A 17,056-nucleotide genomic window follows, 5' to 3' on the forward strand; every position below is an offset into this window, starting at 1 on the left:
AATACATCTGTGCATCTTTCAATCTACTTGCCTGACAACCAATTGATCAATTCAGGATCAAACGTCTTCATCAATTCCAACCAAGACATTTATCTTTGAGGAGCTCTCTGCAATCTCATTGTCTAACTGTCATTTTCATAGACATCTCTCTCCCCCGCCGCCCCCCCACCCCTCTCTGTATTACAGCAGCAGCTGCATCTCACTGACTGTGCAGTAGCGCACGAGGAAGGTCTGCTCTTCTCTAACTCAAACACTCTCAACTCATCTGAGAAACACCAACACTGGTGAGTTATTGTGCAATTATTATTTATAATTTATCTGAGTTTATATTATTTTGCTTTGTTTCATTTTAAACTTGTGCTTGAGTCCTTTGTTTAAGACAGAATAAAATAACTCAATAGACATGTTACTAGAGTAATAATCTAGAGAATCTATTCTTGGCATTTACAATAACAAACACCTTCCAGACTATGAACATCATTATTTCCTCTTTGCATGTTATTCAGGAAAATTGTCAGGGGTTCATGATGTAAAGGAATGAAGAATTTGCACACCCTGGATAATGCATATCTATTTCAAAATTCCCCCATGTATAGACTTCTATAATAAATCCGTATGCAAATCAACTGTGATATAAATATAAGGGAGCAGCTTTGAATATGAAATATTACATGAGGGAAAAGACTCTGTAAGCATCTACTCCAAAGGGAGGGGCAAGGGGAAAATATGTTGTTTCTATGTTAAGCTGCACTGTAACATCCAAGTTAATAACATGCTGTGATTTGATTGGAATACAACAACAAGGAATATATACGTATATCGCAGTTGAGACAGAGTTAGGCTCCTTTTGTTGCCTTGCTTAAGGCAAGGAAATTGACTCAAAATCTACACTTAACACTTGGTCCATACTTCAGTTTCCAAGCCAAATTCATTTGAAATGAAAATACTGATTTTGTTCATAAAGCTGAATATTTGAGCATTACATTTCTGCCATGATCATTTTAATTTAAATATATCAAATGTGTTTTAAATCCAGTTTTGGTTTGTTTATTTGTTATAATTGTTTCTCTGATTAATAACATTTGGTAGTCTATAAGATGAGAACAGCAAGTACGGCATCGTTTTCATAACTATGAATCACACACACACACACACACACACACACACACACACACACACACACACACACACACACACACACACACACACACACACACACACACACACACACACACACACACACACACACACACACACACACACACACACACACACACACACACACACACACACACACACACACACACACACACACACACACACACACACACACACACACACACACACACACACACACACACACACACACACACACACAGAGACACAAATCTCCCCATCACTGTAAAAGTAGTGATAAGTCGCTGCGTATATTAATTAAATGTAGAACAAAGGTTCCTTCCTTTGTACCGCTTCACTGTACAAGTGAGTCACAGTTATGCAATGTAACAACGGGGAAATGTGAGAAAAATATGTGGAATAGACGTAAGAGATAGTGGGTCATACTGAATATCTCTTCAATTTAAAACAAGTGAATGGACTGCATTTATAAAGTGCTTTTTCAGTTTTTGAATATTCAGGTCAGCGTGACATTCACACCCATTTATACAGAGGTTACCAAGGTGACACCTGCTCAACACCCACACACCATCGGGAGCAATTTGGAGTTAAAAATCTTGCCCAAGTACAACCGCAGGGGCTGGAGATCAAACTAAAGTTGTGAATTACATGCTTCATAAAACAATTTGCATTGTAATTTTATGTTCTGTTATTTTATACAATGTAATCTGATTCCCCAGGAAGCATTGCATGTGATACAATATAAAGGCATCATTGACTGACTGTGCTCAATGTATTAGCATTACGTTAAAAACAGTAAACATGTTGTGTCTTAAAAAGTATTTGAGATTGTTTTGAATAGGCATCATAGTTTTGTTTTGTATACTTTACTGCATGAATGTTGTATTTATTCTTTATCTTAAAATAGAAATATGGACAACACATACAGTAGAAGAGTGTCCTCATTCACAGACAAGACAAAGTATAAGAAGCTGTTTTTATCTTGTTGCTTAAAAAAGCAATTTTCAGTCCAATTCCAAACAGCAAGCCGGCTTCAACATAATGCTTTGAAGTCAGTTTGCATTGGAGACTTAATGTTTAAAAATCTCCTGCCAGAGGGAATAGAATGTAACAAACTTACCTTAAAATCAAAGTGAAGACGTCACTCTTCTTCTCCTGTGTTGAGATAAAGTAGAATCGATCACTGTAAAGCATTTTGTGACATATCGCTAATATAACTAATTCTCAACAAACCGTATAAAATGCTTAAAAGTCCAGAAACCCAACATGTAAAATTGATGAAAAACCGACATCACTATATGCAGACTCAACCATCACATTTTCCATTTACAAATTACACAATCATGGAGGAAGCAAAATGTACGCGTTGCTCAACTTAGCTATTCACTCACCTTATAATTATAAGCACTCTTCACCGATAAAGGACTGTTGGTGGTAAAAGCATGCTTATTAAATAATACTCTTCCATTTTTGAAATGTCATGAAGTTGTTTACAGGTACATTTGCATGCATCCTAACATTTATTACTAATTTGACCTTTGGAAAAGTTCTCTGTGTTATTTCCTAACAGCTGCAACATATTTCTAATGTGTTTTGTTCAGATCAGGTACTGGCAGATTGAGCTTTGCTGCAATGGAGGGAAATCACAGTGCAGAACAGACAGGCGGACATGTTTACGAGGTCGCGGTGCAGAACAGCTCCACCAACCTCAGCTCCCAGTTTGCAGATGTGGCTCTCCTGCAGACGTTCAAGCCCCTCATCATCCCCTGCTACGTGCTCGTGGTGGTGGTGGGTGTCTTTGGGAATTATCTGCTCCTGTATGTCATCTGCCGAACCCGCAAGATGCACAATGTCACCAACTTCTTCATCGGGAACCTGGCCTTCTCTGACATGCTCATGTGTGTTACCTGCGTCCCCTTCACTCTGGCCTACGCCTTTAACCCCCACGGCTGGGTCTTCGGAGGCCCCATGTGCTACCTGGTGTTCCTCATCCAGCCGCTCACAGTCTACGTGTCAGTCTTCACGCTCACTGCTATTGCTGTGGACAGGTAAGCAGAAGGGACATTTGGATTATTTCAAATATGAGTGGCTTATGTAACATGATTGCACTGCCATAGTGGCTGAGAATGTCTTGAATGACAGATTTAAACCTAAAGCAGAGGTGGGAAGTAGTGAAGTACAAATCCTACTTCGTTACTGTTCTTAAGTACATTTTTCTGGTGTCAGTACTTTACTCCACTTCTTATTTTTCTGACGACTTTTTACTTTTACTTCTTACATTTTTAACACAAAAACCTTTACTTTCTTCTTCTTACATTTTCAAAACAGGTTTGTTAATTTAGTTTGAATGTGTGTTTGGTGGCGTGATCATTATTATTTAGAGTCATTGCGTGCCTATTGATTTGAACATGATCCGTGTATCCATCATTTCCTGGTCTTCTCTAAAGAAGAGCGACCAATGAAAACGTTGTCATGTTGCCGTTGTTCAGAATGGAAACATTCATTAGCTAACAATAACAGTATTGTTCTATTAATATAAAGTGAGGTCAGGTACTCTTTAAAACAGCTGCTAGTTATGGGTACTTTTTACTTAAGTACATTTCGAAGCGCATACTTCTCTACTTCTTCTTTACTACTCTTCCTCCCTCACCGCATTCAAAAAATCCCTCAAAACCCACCTGTTCAACACTGCATTCAAACTCTGACCCCCCCACCCTCATCTTTTCTGTTTTGTTTATCTCTTTATGTATTTGTCTTCGTTCTTTTTGTTTTACTCCCTGTCAAAGCGTCTTTGAGTTTTTAGAAAAGTGCAATATAAGTGTCATGTATTGTTATTATTAAAGTGACCATCCTGATTAAAGGACAACAGACTAACACAACAAAATGATGAGATCCCCCCTCCATACTGTATCTTTTTTTCACATTTAAGTTCACATTCTCTTCTTAGTGTGATTGGAGTGTAACTGACATCTAAGAAATTAGACTGTTCCAGGAAATGTAATCATTGAAAATTATCTTTTAATTTATACTAATTTGGAAATTAAGGATATATGGAGATGGATTGATGAAGTGACACTCACTTTAAGAGTAACTATAAGTGTCGCTAATTATGCTTAATGAATTAGAATGAATCATCATGATTCAGTGCATGCTTTGTTGATTTGTTGATAAATGATTAGGTTTGTGTTAGCTCATGTAACGGATGCATGTATTAAGAGTCTTATTCAAATCACACATTAATCATTCAGAAATACATAGCCCCCTACTGTAAGGGAAACTCTCATTAATGTTTCATGATGTGTTTAACTAAGCTTTTTTAATCGATTTGTTAATTCTTAAAAAAATACAGAATGCTAAATAACTATGCAGCAGTGTGTGTGTGATGGGATCAGATCAAGAAAATCCAATTATCCAACTTTATATTTTGCACACAGGAGAAAAAAATCAGGTATGTGCTGCCGACACATCCCATCGGCCTTAGATCTGTGATCACTGTCCTGAAAACTCAAACAGCCTGAGTAAAGCTTCCTGCAGTGTTGCATGTAAATTGTTGATTTCTCTTCCTTCAGTGACCAAGAGAGCATCGTAGATGGAGGCTTTTAAAGCAACAGTTGCAAAACTGTCTTGGCTTGTTACTTCTCCACTGCTTTCAAATTATAAACACCTCAGCTAAAACCTAAAAGACAATAAAGCCTTGAAACCTTGAAACTTGAAAAGTGTAAAAATTAAAAAGATTTTTCCCTTTTTAAAATATTGTGCTTTAAGGTGACATTTCAATTTCTGTTGTTAATAGTTGTGTTGCCTTTATGTAACACACAATGTGTTGCATACCTTACCCCCCAATACAAGGTGCAACAATAAGGTTTTTTATTAAGATTATTATTTAGGTTTTCAAAAAAACAAACATAGAGTTAATACACTGCTCAGTAATACTAACTCAACTTAACATTTAGCAATTCATAAGCTAATTGGAATTTGAATCAGAATTGTGCTGCAGGTCATTATAAATCATGCTTTAATTTTCCATTGGATGATTATGTCATGCGTTTTGTTCCCTTTATTATTAAAGCCTGCTCTTTCATTACTGCAGATATTATGCAACAGTTCATCCCCTGAAGAAGCGTACCTCTGTGGCGACCTGCGCCTGCGTCCTGACCGGCATCTGGCTGCTGTCCTGCGGCCTGGTGACCCCCGCCATCACACACACATACCATGTGGAGTTCAAAGAGGAAGGCTTCACCATCTGTGAGGAATTCTGGTTGGACAAAGAGAAAGAGAGACGTGCCTATGCATACAGCACCCTGCTGGTCACGTACGTCCTGCCGCTTTCTGCTGTCTTTGTGTCTTACCTCTGTATCACTGTCAAACTGAAGAAGTGTGTCGCTCCTGGCCACCGGACACCAAACCAGACGGGAGCTCAACAGGCTCGCAAGAGGAAGATCTTCCGCCTGGTTGCCCTCCTGGTGACGGCCTTTGCAGTGTGTTGGCTTCCCATTCATGTGTTCAATGTGCTGCGAGACATAGACATCCACCTCATTAACAAGCGCTACTTTTTACTCATCCAACTGCTGTGCCACCTGTGTGCCATGAGCTCCTCCTGCTGTAACCCCTTCCTGTACGCATGGCTACACGACCGCTTCCGCACCGAGCTACGGAAGATGTTGAAGTGCCATCGTCGCATTGGAGTGCCGGCTAATAACTGTGGAAGTGTGGTCTTGTAATTACCTGATCATTTGCTATTATATCAGTGTAGGTAGCTTTCTCATTTGGAGTGCAAGTGGAGTCTTTAGATCAAACTGAAATACGGCCACCAGTAAAATCCAATACAATTCAGCCATTATTCATTCAAGATGGCCTGTTGGCAGGGGGTGGCTCTGGAACAAAGGTCAATCTGTTATGAAGAATAAAGGGGCATTTTGAAGGTTATCTCTCCATTACAGTTTGAGATATAAGAAAAACTGACGGGGTCAACTTGTGCTCATCCTCTGTGGATCATGACAATATATCGATGTTATCGCAAACCAGCAATACATCTTGTACCATGGGTTCATGAATGTGCCAAATACAGTTCATGACCATGTGCCAATTCCATGAATCTCAAGAGCAGATGATGTAACTGGAGCATCACTTACTGCATTGCATTTCTCGGAAATTAGGCCAATCATTTGTTGGATCAAAATTCCTCTCTTGCTGTTGAATGAAAATTAAGTTGGAGTTTACATCCATGACTGTCCAAAATGTCATCATTTAAAACGTGTAAGACATTTGTGTGGAATTGAAATAATTACCAACCGTTTGAATTATGGTTAAAATGTGTTTTGTGTAGTAAATGGTAAATGGACTGTACTTATATAGCGCTTTATCCAGTCTTTAAGACCCCTCAAAGCGCTTTACATACATACTGGTGTAGTCACCACCTACAGTACTTAGATTTTTTTGCCAAATTTGAATAAAATTCCCTCGAAACGCTGAGATCAGTAACGTAAATGGGAACGTAACAATGGTCAACCCTGCAAACTAATAATTCTGGCCACGGCTCTCCTAAGCAGGGGGAATTTTTAAAAAGCCTGACGAAATAAACAGTACAAAAATGTTCCTACTCTGAAAAATCTATAAATATCAATACAAATTGATAGAGAAACATGAATCCTTGAGAATCTGAAACACTTAATGATGTTGTACATATGCTGCATATCAGACCTTTATATAAGGACGAGAACGTGCTTGTCCCTTCCTTTAAAATGGATGCCGATACAAATCTGAAATGATATAGAAAAAAAAGATAGGAAATATGCATGATGAACTCAAGTGTAGCTTTATTGGATATGAATAGAAAATTAACCTGCCTGGTCTTATTGTGTTTGAATATGTTCCCTGCAGATGTGAATTTTCCACCAGCTCACAGAATTAATCCTGGTGTGCCTACCCGTGGAATAAATTACATTTATTAACCTGCACCCCTGGGCTTTCATTTTCTTTAAGCCTGTGTTTGATGAGTATGCTCCATGACATTATAATTGAGCTAATTATTTCAGAAAGAATTGTAGAACGGGTGTAAAACACCTCTGTTGCTTGTGTCTGTCTGTGTTACCTGCCTCATTTTGATTGTTTCTTGAGATTATATCTAATATGTGCAAGACTGATTTCCATTTCCATTATTTAGTTTATGTAACAGCCGTCATGTCACCTCTTCTGTATCCTCTCTTTTGACATCTGTCTCTTCCTGAAAACAGACGGGACAGATTTATCTTTGCAGCAGTGATAACTCAACAAAGTCGACTAGTTTTTAAGTGCTACTGTCAGTAAAATGATTAAACCTCATCTACAGCCGTGCGGATGTAAAACACATGTGCCTTTATGTTTGATCTTCTCCCATCAACATTTTCTTTATGAAGTGATTTAAATGTTGAGTGCACACTGTATGTACTGTACTGTCGACCACATCATGGTGTACATTGTGTAAATGATTTGTGACATGCAAAGAAAATCATCCTGTACTAACAATACACTGTGGAATAAAAATACAGATGTACAATGACCTCTCTGCTTCGATCAATGTGACCGCATGAGTACTTTTAATTATATCGGACTTGTTCAGTGTGGTTTCAAGGCTGAATTTACTAATTAAATAACGGGGAGGACAGAAGTGTTTTATGCATATCCACTAGACGAGTTTAGGACATTGAAACAAAGTGACAATTTATTGATTGTTTTAGCAGGAGAGGTGCTTGCCAACAATGACGTTCATTTCCTGCAGATGAATATTGTTAATTTTATTGAGCCTGTGAAAAGAGTCCAATTCTGCACAATTCTGTTCCTGTTCATCAAATTAGAATATTTGATCATAAAATAAGGCCTGTAAAACACAAGGTGAGTATTTCCTGAATGTCAGCTGCATGTTTTATTCCGTGCTCTTTACGTACAGAGGCTGCTTTTTAACATTGTAGAGGGTAGCACTGAATCAGTATCTAGTATCCTGGATCATATATTCAAAAATTCTCAGGGGCTGAAATTAATCTAGCATGTCATAGTTGCGCTTTTCCTTTGAAGGATTTGTCACTTTCATCACATACTCTTGAAATGAAAGGAGGTTATTACCGGTACTCTGAAAAGATGGATTTCACAGCGCAATCATTCACAGGTATTATTCACACGCTTATGCTGGCATTTCTTGTGAATCCGTAATGGAGAACAAGTATCTTTGATATGTTTTTATGAGTTATGAAATTACTCATTGCTAAGCAGATATTCAATCCACACAATACGGCTTAATTTGGCTCGGTATAATAGACCTTTTTACAAGTGGACGTCTTGATTTGTCAGGAATGGTACGTTTTACTAATAACATTAATGATGACTCAAGTGTCCCAGTTAACCATGTCAGTGTGACATTGAGCCAACAAGCAATACACAGGACCCTGAAACTGAAGCAGATAACTCAATAGATTCAGCGATGAGTAATTGTGCTCTCTTTACGGTTAGATTCCAAAATGTAAGGGTGACATTTAAAGAAAAGAAGGGATTCTACAGACATCCTAGTTGAGAAATACTTTCGTATTAGACAATTTGATGAGGATGGTTTGCAAAACAAAACAATTCAACTTATTCTTACACTTCCTTTAAGAAAAAGAGAAGCATTTCCCAGTTTGTCAAAGAGCTCTTGAAGTTCCCATGTCATACTTTTCCGGTTATTACCTGTCCCCTGTGTGTTATAGCCTTTTCTGCATGTAAACGGTCTGCAAAGTCACAAACCCTCAAAGTACACCCTGTAGCGAGTACAACACACACACACACACACACACACACACACACACACACACACACACACACACACACACACACACACACACACACACACACACACACACACACACACACACACACACACACACACACACACACACACACACACACACACACACACACACACACACACACACACACACACACACACACACACACACACACACACACACACACGCTGTCTCGCAGAACCACGCAGCAACCAGGAAACTACACCAGTAATACAGCTCACACTGTCCGCTCCTCGAGCCTCAAAGGGCGGAGCAGCGAGCCCCGCAACGTCCCGCCAACACGGCACCCAGACCCCACGCAGCATTCTCATCTGTTTGTCATTACTGGTGTCATTTTCTGGTTGCTAACAAACGACATTGTAGCACATAATCACTGATGTTCCACTGTAACGGTGGTTGACTAATCAGAACAGAGTGGGCGAGCTGGCCAATCAGAGCACACTAGGCTCATAGGGAGGGGGGGGAGGGGGGGGGGCAGGAGCTCCAACAAGGCGTGTAGGACAGAGTGAATACACATACTATACAGAGATGCTGTATGAGAAACCAATATGATTTTGGAACATTGAACAATGTAAATCTATTCTAGTAGACCTCAACAATGGAATTATGATCAGTGGGTAAATGGCCATGACATGGGACCTTTAACACTGCTTTTTCCATTGATTGCACATAAACTGTCCGAAATCATATTTTTTTTAACCACTTCAACATAACTTTATTTGAAAGTGCACCATCAACAAAAGCAAAAACAGACACAATCTGTTACTGTAGAAAACTACATAAAATTGGTTGTAGCATCCCTTATCATGAAACGAAACTAAAGGGAAAGGAAAATACCTGAATCCTTATTCGAACGGTCTGGTTATGTTTTCTCACTCTCAGACAACATCTTCTGCGTCAGAGCAAACTCCCGCGCTTCCCGAGGAGTGCGGATGTACGAGTCAATTTCACTGTCTGAGATTTCTTCATCCCCAGTCACATCTTTGCACTCGGGCCGCTCCACACTCCTCCTCTTCGGATGCACCACACACGGGGGGGCAAACAGCACTCGCTTCCCCCAGTTTGGTGCTGGAGCCTGGCTCTCTCCTCCTCCGGTGTTCCCCTCAGGCTCTGTGTGTGGATCATCATTTCCATCTCTGGGTCTCTGGGCACTTCCAGCATTCAGCTCACATTCTTCTGCAGTGGGGGCATTTGAATGCTGCTCTCCATGCTCAGATACTTGTGAGGAAGCAGCCTCCTCAGGTAGAGAGTCCTCACCACTGGCCTCACTTTCTGCCTGCAGAGTTTCCTCATGTGTTCTCAGAGCCCTCCTCAGCAGAGCGAACCTGTAATTTAAAATATCCTCCACCTGCTGCATAACATTGTCTGGCGTCACCGCCTCCCTGACCCAAGGAATCTCCCTCCCCAGCTTGCAGAGCACCTCCTTCATCTCAGCGATCCTCTTCATAGCAGGCTTCAGCTTATTCACTTTGGCCATCTGACAGAACTTGTCCAGAGTGAGTTTCAGGCGGTGCTTGTTGGGTTTCAAGGACTGCCACGACAGATAGATTGAGGCCATCATGATGGGGGTGGGATGGCGGCCAGTCACGATCCAGGTGTCTGCTGCCAGCTCCACCAGGGCCACGGCACGCTTCGTCAAGTCCCTCGAGTTCTCTGCCAGCTCTTCAGGAACGTGAAGTGAGCTGATTTTATACCTGGCAGAAAAAAGGTTTTCATTAACTATAGAACTGACCTTGAATGGTTTTTAGAAATGCATGTGTTGTTAAGAGCACTTTTTCTAAAAAACACTAACCAATATTAATACTAATTGAAAATGAAAGCCAAATAAATGTGTCTAAAGGAAAAAAGCTTAATTTATTTTAGGCCTGGGTGATACAGAGGGATTATGACAACATCTTCTGACTAAAATGTTCAATCCAAGTTACATCCCAATATCTACCATTTGTAAAACCAGCTGTAGAGAAGACACTAATCCACGATATCTGCTCAACCAATCGCACAGTATGTGAAATATATTAGATTTGAAGCACCATCCCACACTTAACCTTTGCTGCTGGTCTTTAAAGCAGCCATTAGTTGTGAAAAAACTTTAACTTGCACTTTATTTTTAATAAGCGAGTCCATTAGTGTTGTGACGGAAGATGCTTTTAAAAAAAGACCTTCTATTTCCAGTTTGCTTGACATCATTTCAGCGCTGCTTTCAATCTAAAAAATCAATTATTTTAATTACAACCATCTAAAAACTTTATCGGTGTACATGTGTGACTGTGCATGAATATTTATAGCCTACAATAGCCTATATTCTACACCTGACCGTTTTATAAAGCCTCAACGGTGTCATGATACATCCATAGTCAATAAAAGCTCAATAAAAGCAATGTTGCTTAAAATCACCAATGACATGTGTTAATTCTATATTTGTAGATTGCATGGTAGCCTTCACCCAATTAGATGATATGCCCTTAAAAATCAACTACCTATCACATGGTAGGACAACTCCCAAGACAATAACACCTACCAACCCCCTCCCATCAGATCTACGTATATCTCATACAGGGCCTCTTTGTACACCAGGATTAGAGAAAATTAAATGTCAGAGTAAAAACAAATAAGTCCGATTTAACTATAATGTCTTGACTAGGTGCCCCTCAAACCCTTCTGATCACACTCTCCTTCACTTACTCCTGGCTGTGGGCCTCCATCACATCATTGATGATGAAGACCGGAGCCTTGATGTTGAGGATCTTGATCATCTCTTGGTAAACCGCTCCCACCACCACCGGGTCGGCGTCCAGCAGACAGCTGATGGTTCCCATGGTAATGGGCCAATTGAGCAGTCTGCAGCTCACAAGCACGCAGCATCCAGCAAGAACCTCTTTCTTCTGGAGGCTCACTCGGATGAAAGCTTCATGCTGATAGGCTTGGGTGTAATAGGTCTGCGAATGATTCTCGATCTCGCTGTTAACTCTGAGGATCCGACAAATGGCTTTAACACGCTGCAGACCTGTAGGTGTTACAAAGATATATGAGAGCAGCAGGAGCACCTGTACAGAGGAGCTATATCAATATCTCTAACAAGCAAATGCTCCCGTGGAGAGAAGGTCTCACCTTTGATCAGGTTCAAACACGGCTTTCTGGCCACCGCTGTGGTTCGGCTGTAGCTGATCTCTGTAATGGCAAATGCATATGAAGTTTGAAAAAGCGAAGATATAACAATGCCACATGCACAAATCACTAGTGCTGGACTGGTGTCAACTAATGCTAGTGGGTAGTCAACCAAAACATTAAATTGTCAACTTCTTTCATAGTTGATTCATTGTTAAAGTAAATGTTTATGCAAACATGTCAGATATTGCTTTTTCCAGCCTCTCAAATATATGTTCTACTGTTTTATATCAAATTAAACGAAATATTTTTTACTGACAAGATATGTATTGACATCACCTTTGACTTTAAAAGCTGGTATGGTCACTTTACTATTTTCTGACGATTTTATAGACCAACGTGTTCTGTCCTCCAAAGCCAACAGGCAGCTAAACTTCTTCCCTGAATCACTGGACGAAGATAATCATTCCATTTAAATAATGGTAAACTAGGAATTGGATACAACTAAGACAAAAGGATACAATAGCATGTTTCCTTCATTCATATAATTAAAGTTAAAAAGGGACAAACAACAACTGATTACAAACATTAGAAATGCTACAGTTAGCTAATTGACAATGCTATAATACACGGGAATGTAAAAAGCACAAACTAGCTATCAGACAACAGGACACCAAAATCTAGACTAGAGAATAATCTGCATTTATCTGGCTTCTGCAAAATTACATTTTTCTAGAGGGCCCTTTATCAATGGTGCATACATTTCTAAATACACAGGTCATCTTTTAAGAGCTTAAAAACGTTTCAGTACATGAATATCTGAATTACCAATATGCATATAAAACAGAAAGAAAAACAGCAAAAAGTAAAGTAAACATTAAAATATCCTAAAAAAGAGGTGTGTCCTATGTGTCCAGTGTAGCAATAGACAAGTTTACGCGCCAAAACACGGGTAGCACCATGACACTACACAAATGCACTTCATTTCCGCCGGAAGTCTTTTGCACAGCGTCTGTCGGTGTAAACCGATGTAAACAGTCAGACGGGCACTGGTGTAAACACAGCGATTTCGATGCTAACAGTGATGCTAGCTTGGGAACACGATTCTACTTCTTTGACTGGAGATGGCGTTACTCTCCCCCACCCGAATTCAGTGCAAAACTGGGAGGATAACATGACGACGTGGCCCAGCATAAAACCAAAATAAACTGCCTTATTTAGGTCATGCCCACAGGAGCCAACAGTTGTCTGTTGTTTACATAATGCACAATTTACATGATCTCTTTATGCTGTGCAATATATCATATGTGCCTGTACTGTTTGAGTGAAAATAAAGTTTGATGTAATTTAATTTCATTATTGCACTGTTATTGCATTATTGCATTTCATATGTTCCTTAGAGTGCTACAATTTCTTTTAACACAGTTCATCATTCATATTAAGCTCATACTGTACATAAATAACACTGAATGAATTAATTGTTGAGAGGAAACTAAAGAAATGGCTTCAACAAGAAAGATCACATGTTTAATCCTAACAGGTATTACAAATTAAAATATAAAAGCAGCCCACACAATTACATCACTATGAAAATATTCATATATAATATTAAAAAATACAATGCATGCAGTATTTGTTGTGTTTATCTGTATTTAATGAACAACATGGCTGGGTGCTGGGTGCTGGTTTGTGGTCGTAGCACTCTCTATCTAACCACTCGTTCAGGTGCTTTCTCGAGTGATTGCAACCAACTACCGCACACGTAGTTCCCGAACCACTTTTCTTCATGTTGTAATTGTTATATCCTCTTTGTCTCTGCGATATCAGTGCTTTGTCGGCACAACGGAGCTAGCTAGCAAAACAAACCCAGTCCGCCAAAACGGAAGTGCATTGCATCGAAGGGAGGAGTTCAGGATGTAGAGCGGAAACGGCTCAATAACTTGTGTATACAATGTTGCGTGGATTTGGAGACATTGAAGCACATGATATAGAAATAAACGAGTCTTTTCAAATGGACAACTGCTGATTTTTTCTGAAAATATATTCAGATACAATTAAAGTTGGACTAACTTCCAATAAAAGGAGGCGTGTCTTACTCATGTAGTGTAGTTAAACAATGCTGCATTGATTGGAGTCAGGATGACTCAACCTAAAACTAACTTCACAGCAGTTTTATGACTTTTTTTTTGCAGGCATTTTGGAGTGAAATTGTGATCCATAAAAGTTTTGCACATGTCAAGTGACAACATTGGATGCTCTCGAGTCCTACTGTGAGCAACACCTCAGAGAAACACAATGGACAAATGGTGTATCATATCACTAGGCTTGAGTGTTTGTGTGAGCTCTCCGTTGATACCTGTGTCTCCGGTCCAGTCGTCGGTCAGCACCCCCTCGGACACCACGGAGCCGCAGTCCACGCACACCCGCTGGGCCTGGCAGTACAGGTCATCGTCCACGATGTTGGAGGAGCCGCAGCCCGGGCAGCGTGTTACCGAGGCGGACATCTTTCGGATGAACTGCCCCCGTGTGCGGTAAAGACGGAGACCTCTTTATCAGTTTGTACACTTGCTGCACAACAGTGGACTCGAGTTACGGATGGAGGAAACTGTAATCAGCTGTTCAACAAGCCGGGGCCGCTTAAAATATGTCCGGGTTGATACACACGCTCGGATGTTCGATTGTTCCGCTTGGTCCTGACACAAATAGGTAAAGTCAAGGGGGTTTGTTTATTTTTGACATTGGTGGGTTTTGGACTGGCAGAGGTGGGAGAAGTACTCAGATATTGTACTTTAGTAAAAGTAGAAGTACCAGAGTGTAGGAATATTATCTTACAGGTAAAAGTACTGCGTTCAAGGTTCAAGGTTCAAGACTTTTATTGTCATTTGTACATAGCGCTACAGTGTAGTTGGGACAATGAACATCTTAGGTCACAGGCTCCTCCAACAGTGCAACACAATAAAATAGATAAAATAGTGCAAGTATATAAAATAGAATATAGCAGAAATAGTGCAGAATAGTCTATATACAAGTAATTGGAATAATTTTACAGCAAACAGATGTAAAAGTAGAAAAGTATTATCATCCAAATATACTTAGCGAAAGTACTTATTTAGCAAATTGGACCATTTTAGAATACTATAAATTATATGTGTATATGAGTCAAAGCTGGTAAAGGTGCAGCTAGTTTGAATGACTTTGTATTATATGTGTTATGTACTGTATGCACCACGACACCTAGTCAAATTCCTCGTACGTGTGAATACCCGTTTCTGCTTCTGATACTGTAGGGTAGCTTGTGAATGTCACTCATGGCACAAATAAAGTCTTATTTTAGTGTTTATATTTCATATTATTAATCAAAATATTGAAAGTTACTAAAGGTACAAAATAAATGTAGTCGAGTAAAAAGTACACAATTTACCTGTGATTTATAGTGGAGTAGAAGTTAGGGCTGAGCGATATGGTTTCTAAATGATATCGCGATATTTACTGACTATATCGCGATATACAATATATATCGCGATATTCTGAAATGTCCTCTAAATTTTTTTTGTTTTTATTTAACCCCTTGATGTTTACAGTCACGCCAGTATGATGATTCTAGTAAAAAAAATCGACTAATAATGAAGAAAATTAACACATTTGTTGCAATAGTAATTTATGCACTAACTACATTACTATAACATTTGAATCATCAGTTCTTCCTCATTTTCCTCAATTGTTCATATTTGGTTTATTAAAATAATGATATTGTGGTCATTGTTCAAAAATGTCTGCTATTATTATGAGTAGTATTATTAGTATAATGCACTTTCTGTCTTCCTGTCATTATCAGGAATTAGACATGTAATGGCTATGTATTAGATTAGATTAGAACCTTCATTCTCCTAAACTGCTGGGACATTTCCCTATAGCCAATACCTTTTATATTTTCTACTCTTCACTTACTTGTCAGCATAGGTCGGCATTGATGTACAGAGCCGACAGAAGACCTTGTTTATATTGGCATCATATTGAGAGGTGCAGTGACGCGTCCTAAAACCAGGAAGTAAGCTGCTGGTTCCCTCGACAAAAAAGCAATGGGATTTCTCCAAAGGGTTTTGAAAAATAGCTGGAAATAAGGTCTGTGGAAAACAAACCTGTTTGATAAATGCACGTTTTGTTCAGCCGGATAATCTCCACATGTCTACCCTACTTTTATAATTTTCTAATCATAAATCTAATCGATAGATTATAAAAGGGTTTTAGGACGCGTCACTGCACCACTCTATGAAGAAGCCAACTCCATCGATCAAGCTGGCTGAAACTGTATCTCCCTCTTCTTCTCATGCTACCTGTCACTCCTTTAACTCCTCCGGTGACTTTCTTTTATTTGAAGATAGTTTTTTGCCCGGCGCTCACGGGCAAACGGGAGCCTGCTCGCGCTGGCTCGCAAACAGCTGTTTGCTGCGGAGCCAGCGCGAGCAGGCTCCCGTTTGCCTTTCACCCAACAACGACAACCGCCTCACGAAACGCTATGTTTTAGCGTTAATAAACGAAACAATTTAACAACATTGCTTGTCAAAGTACCTATACCACTGGACAATTTTATTTTTTTCAAGCAATATTTTTAGTGGCCCGATCGGGCAAGTGGAAAGTACGTTATGCTGGCCCGGGGTGTCTAAATAGTGCTTCCGAGCCAGCGGGCCATTTATAATGTCGAGCCCTGCTCTCTGTCACTGTACATGTGTGTAATGTTTGTGTGCAAGTTAGACGGGGCCTGCGTGTGTGCCTGCGTGTGTGACTGTGTCTATGAGGGAGAAAGGAAAGCTCATTTTGGCCGCGGCGGGAAATTGATTTGACAACATAATGTTGTTCACGATGTGGTCATTTACGACATCGCATGGAGTGCAATCCACGATGTATCGTGTAAACTCGATATATCGCCCAGCCCTAGTAGAAGTACAAAGTATAAAATGGAAATGCTCAAGTAAATACAAGTAGCCTCTCAAAATGTGACT

At 39.8% G+C, this 17,056-nt stretch overlaps 2 protein-coding genes across 2 annotated transcripts; one reads left to right on the top strand and one right to left on the bottom strand.

The window, feature by feature from the left end:
- The first annotated feature begins 255 nt into the window (after positions 1-255).
- LOC307024766 (prolactin-releasing peptide receptor-like) lies at positions 256-9,114 on the top strand. The gene is made up of 3 exons (XM_079659160.1): positions 256-284; positions 2,744-3,185; positions 5,228-9,114. Exons 2-3 carry the CDS (start codon positions 2,770-2,772, stop codon positions 5,856-5,858), a joined length of 1,047 nt encoding a protein of 348 aa, XP_079515286.1. The 5' UTR covers positions 256-284; positions 2,744-2,769; the 3' UTR covers positions 5,859-9,114.
- A 526-nt stretch (positions 9,115-9,640) lies between these two features.
- Positions 9,641-14,733, bottom strand: brf2 (BRF2 general transcription factor IIIB subunit). The gene is made up of 4 exons (XM_079659152.1): positions 14,413-14,733; positions 12,060-12,119; positions 11,634-11,955; positions 9,641-10,645 (listed from the first exon to the last, which is right to left on the bottom strand). The coding sequence occupies exons 1-4, from the start codon at positions 14,558-14,560 to the stop codon at positions 9,814-9,816; spliced, it is 1,362 nt and encodes a 453-aa protein (XP_079515278.1). The 5' UTR covers positions 14,561-14,733; the 3' UTR covers positions 9,641-9,813.
- Between the last annotated feature and the right edge of the window lie 2,323 nt (positions 14,734-17,056).

This window comes from Notothenia rossii (genome assembly GCF_949606895.1).
Source record: "Notothenia rossii genome assembly, chromosome: 11".
Taxonomy (NCBI): domain Eukaryota; kingdom Metazoa; phylum Chordata; class Actinopteri; order Perciformes; family Nototheniidae; genus Notothenia; species Notothenia rossii.